The sequence below is a fragment of the Spinacia oleracea genome, chromosome 2, assembly GCF_020520425.1.
Source record: "Spinacia oleracea cultivar Varoflay chromosome 2, BTI_SOV_V1, whole genome shotgun sequence".
In the NCBI taxonomy this organism is placed as follows: Eukaryota; Viridiplantae; Streptophyta; class Magnoliopsida; order Caryophyllales; family Amaranthaceae; genus Spinacia; species Spinacia oleracea.
Window position 1 is genome coordinate 85,273,274 of NC_079488.1, and position 4,487 is coordinate 85,277,760.

At 40.5% G+C, this 4,487-nt stretch overlaps 1 protein-coding gene across 1 annotated transcript; it reads right to left on the reverse strand.

Moving 5' to 3' along the window:
• Positions 1–2,905: 2,905 nt before the first annotated feature.
• Positions 2,906–4,183, reverse strand: LOC130467599 (uncharacterized mitochondrial protein AtMg00810-like). The gene has a single exon (XM_056836153.1). The coding sequence runs from the start codon at positions 4,181–4,183 to the stop codon at positions 2,906–2,908; it is 1,278 nt and encodes a 425-aa protein (XP_056692131.1).
• Between the last annotated feature and the right edge of the window lie 304 nt (positions 4,184–4,487).

Sequence of the window (4,487 nt, forward strand, 5' to 3'; positions counted from 1 at the left end):
ATGCTATGATATGTACACGCCCGGATGTTGCGTACGCACTCAGTGCTACGAGCAGATACCAGTCAGACCCAGGAGAGGCACATTGGACTGCTGCCAAGAACATTCTGAAGTACCTGAAAAGGCACAAAGATGACTTCCTGGTCTATGGTGGAGATGATGAATTAATTGTTAAAGGCTATACGGACGCAAGTTTCCAAACCGACAAAGATGATTTCAGATCACAGTCTGGGTTTGTCTTCTGCCTCAACGGAGGAGCAGTAAGCTGGAAAAGTGCTAAGCAAAGCACCATTGCGGATTCTACAACTGAAGCGGAGTACATTGCTGCACATGAAGCAGCAAAGGAAGCTATATGGCTAAGGAAGTTCATAGGTGAACTTGGTGTAGTCCCCTCCATTAAAGGACCAATAGCCTTGTATTGTGACAATAACGGAGCTATTGCACAGGCAAAAGAGCCTAGACACCACCAGAGAGTCAAGCATGTACTTCGTAGATTTCACCTTCTACGAGAGTTCGTTGAAAGAAAAGAAGTCGAGATAAGAAAAATTGGAACTGATGACAACATATCAGATCCATTAACTAAACCTCTGCCGCAAGCGAAGCACAACTCGCACACTGCAGCTATGGGAATCAAGCATATTGGAGAATGGCTTTGATGTCTCTATTTAATGTTTTAAAGTTTTAGAGTTTAAATCTTTGTAAAACATTATTGGTTAATCATTCACAATAAATGAAAAGAATTCATTTTTCCATTTAATTTGTGGTTTATTAAATGATGAGTCCCTTCAATTTGACGATATATTCAAGATAGACTGTCAGGACCAGTCCTGTGACTAAGAAATGTCTATCAAGTGAACTTGAATGTCAAAGGTTGAAAATGATCCCTAATCGGAGTTTTCTATAAAATTGGACGCATAGAAAACGTTAGACGATTAGAATGCAAGATGACTAGTAGTTCTGTTTCTTGAACTATGTGGACATGGCAATGTCATAATCATTTGCATAGATACTTACTTTGGGAAGACTAGTATCGGACAAGACCTATGAAACTTTACTGTAAGAGATGAAAATCTGTCATAAGTAAATTTCATTAAATTATTAGACACTAAATCCTCAATACCTGAGTGATTTGAGATTACTTGTTTGAGAACTGGTTGCTTTGACGTTGACCAACCGTCGCACCGTAAAAGGAGGCTATAAAGGCAACGCTCAGGTAATCACCTATCAAACGAAGTCTAATCTCAAGATCGCAAGATTGGGATTGTCCTCCCATAAATCGGGATGAGATGCTTAAAAGTTGTACAAGGCCACTCGGAGAGCTAGAAACTGTGAAATGCATGGCCGTGCTCGGATGAATCATAGGCTATGATTATCTGTTTATTTGATCAGTTGAACTCTCAAACCGAGGAACACCTCTGGACATAATAAGGATGACAACTCTTACCTTATGTTCAAGAGCAAGCATCGAGCGACAAAGGAATTAGGAAATGCACACTTGTCCCTAAGGACAAGTGGGAGACTGAAGGAAATAATGCCCTTGGTCCAAGTATGCATTCTATGATGAGTCTAATAAATGCGGTTCAGTATTAATTAACAAGTTAATAATTCAGTGAGATCAAGTGAGCTGAATGCCTAGCTAGAGGCCGCTTCAGTTCAAGTGGAATTAATGATATTAATCCACAGCTTACTCTTGACTGAACCCGTAGGGTCACACAAATAGTACGTAAACGGATCAAGTATTTAATGGCATTAAATACTCCATCTATGAATATTCGGAATCGACGGATCTTGGTTTCAGTGGGAGCTGAGATCGTCACAGGCAAGAAATGAATACTCCGGAAACGATGATATTGCCGGAAACGGAAATATGGATCGTATCGGAAATATAAATATTATCCAAGTCGTAGATGTTGCCGGAAACGGAAACATGGTACGTATCGGAAAATATTATCGGAAATGGAAATATTGCCAGAATCGGAAATATTGCCGGAAACGGAAATATTGTCAGAATCGGAAATATTATCGGAATCGGAAAATAATTCCGGAAACGGAAATATTAAATATTTGTTCGAAACGGAAATTAATTCCGGAATCGGAAATGTTAAATATTGTTCGTATCGGAAATGAATTCCGGAATCGGAAATTTAATCGGAAGCGTATCGTACGAATAAGCATCGGACGAGGCCTGCCGGACGAGGGCCCAGCTCGAAGCCAGGCCATCGCCCAGCAAGACAAACGCGCGCCACAAGCCCAGCCAAGGCAGCGCCCAGGCCTACCGCAAGGCAGGCCCAGCGCGCGCCAAGGCCGCGGCTGCGTGGGCCTCGCTGCGTGGGCTGCTGCTCGCACGCACGCGCATGGGCGGCCCATCGTGGCTGCCGTGTGTGTGTGTGTGTGTGAGTTTGTGTTCATGCACGATTCCTAAAACATGCAGAGTTCGGTTAATGATTAAATTCCTAATTCTATTTGATAAATTAATTAATTAATTAGAGTTCTTGTAGGATTCTAAGTTTAATTAATTCGTATCCTAATAGGATTCCAATTCTCTTTCCATACCCCTATAAATATGTGGCCTGGGTTCACAATTTATAACGAGTTTTAAAAAGTATTCAAAGTGAGTTTTTGAGAGAAAAATTCAGTCACACATCTTGCTCAAAAGTGCCGAAAATTCTAGTACCTTAAGGGCGATTCTAGTTGGTCAATCTTAAGGCGGATCCGGACGTGCTGTGGACTATCTACGGAGGGACGACACTTGGAGTCCTAAAGACTTGTTCTTGCTCGGTTCGGGCGCAGCTAGGGAGGGCACGCAACAAAGAGTATGCATCTAAATTATGCTATATGATTATGTGTAAATAATATGTATTCCTGGGTTAATGGTTGTTTCCGCATGATTTATGTAATATCATATGTATCATAACCTAACAGGTGGTGGTTCAAGTTGAAGCATACCTAGCTTGGAGATCAATTCAGAATGTTGAGGGTAGGATAATACTTTTGTGAGCATATCAGCTAACTGATCAGCAGTGGGAACATAGGTGAGATCAATCAACCCTTCTAACACTTTGTCTCTGGTAAAGTGGCAATCCAATTCAATGTGCTTTGTGCGCTCATGATGAACTGGATTCTTTGCAATATGTATTGCTGATTGATTATCACATCTCAACTGAACAGGTTGGAGATTAGACAAACCCATTTCCTTCAATAATCTAACCAACCAGGTGATTTCTGAAGCTGCAGCTGCCATAGCTCTATACTCAGCTTCAGAAGAAGATCTGGAAATGGTACTTTGTTTCTTGGATTTCCAAGAGATAGGACTGGTGCCAAGAAGCATAACATAGCCAGTAACAGATCTTCTAGTATCAGGGCATGCAGCCCAGTCAGAATCACAATAAGCCCTTAAAACCAACTGTGAAGAGGATTGAATGTAGATACCTTGACCAATGGAGTGTGCTACATATCTGAGAAGATGAGTCAAGGCATTGAAATGGGATAGTTTAGGTGATTGCATAAATTGGCTTAAGGTTTGCACTGCAAAAGATAGATCAGGTCGAGTATGAGTAAGAAAGTTCAATTTGCCAACTAGACATCTGTATTGAGTAGGGTCAGTATAGGGTTCATCTGAAGAATTTGTGAGTTTGAGTTTAACAGGAAGAGGTGTTTTAGCAGGTTTTGATACATCTAGACCACAGTCAGCCAGCAGCTCTCTAGTAAACTTGGATTGAGTGAGAAAAACTCCATTTTCAACTCTAGAAATCTCAATACCAAGAAAGTAACTCAGTTCACCCAAGTCTTTGATGCTGAATTTGTTATGCAAATGAGACTTGAGGGCAACAATTTCTGAGTGATTTAGACCAGTAATCAATATGTCATCAACATATACTGCAACTAGGGTATGTGTTTGGTTTTGTGTTTTGATGAAAAGGGAGTAATCATTCTTGGATTGAATGAAACCAAGATGAAGTAATTCTGAAGTTAATTTAGCAAACCATTGTCTGCTGGCTTGTTTTAAGCCATAAAGGGACTTTTTGAGCCTGCATACTTTGTTTTCTGGATTAGGAACCCCATCAGGAACTTTCATGTATACTTCCTCTGTCAATTCACCATGGAGAAAGGCATTGTTGATGTCTAGTTGGTAGATAGTCCAGCCTTTAGTAACAGCAAGTGCAATCAAGCATCTGACAGTGGCCATTTTAACAACTGGTGAGAATGTTTCTTCATAGTCTACCCCATATTTCTAAGTAAATCCCTTAGCCACAAGCCTTGCTTTAAACCGTGGAAATGAGATTAAGGTGACAACTAGGCACATGCAGAACATTCTTGAGCACAATATCTTTCCCAATTTTAACATCACCTATGTGTTTGACTTCAACCTTCTTACCATCAGCTACAGTGATAGTTTTAACATCCTTTTTGAACTCAGAATAAGTAAGAAATAGATTCAGATTGGAACAAATATGGTCAGTAGCTCCACTGTCAACTATCCACCTTGTATT

Excerpts from the sequence above, each read along its gene's own strand:
- LOC130467599 (XM_056836153.1), bottom strand. The coding sequence starts at position 4,183 with ATGGCCACTGTCAGATGCTTGATTGCACTTGCTGTTACTAAAGGCTGG.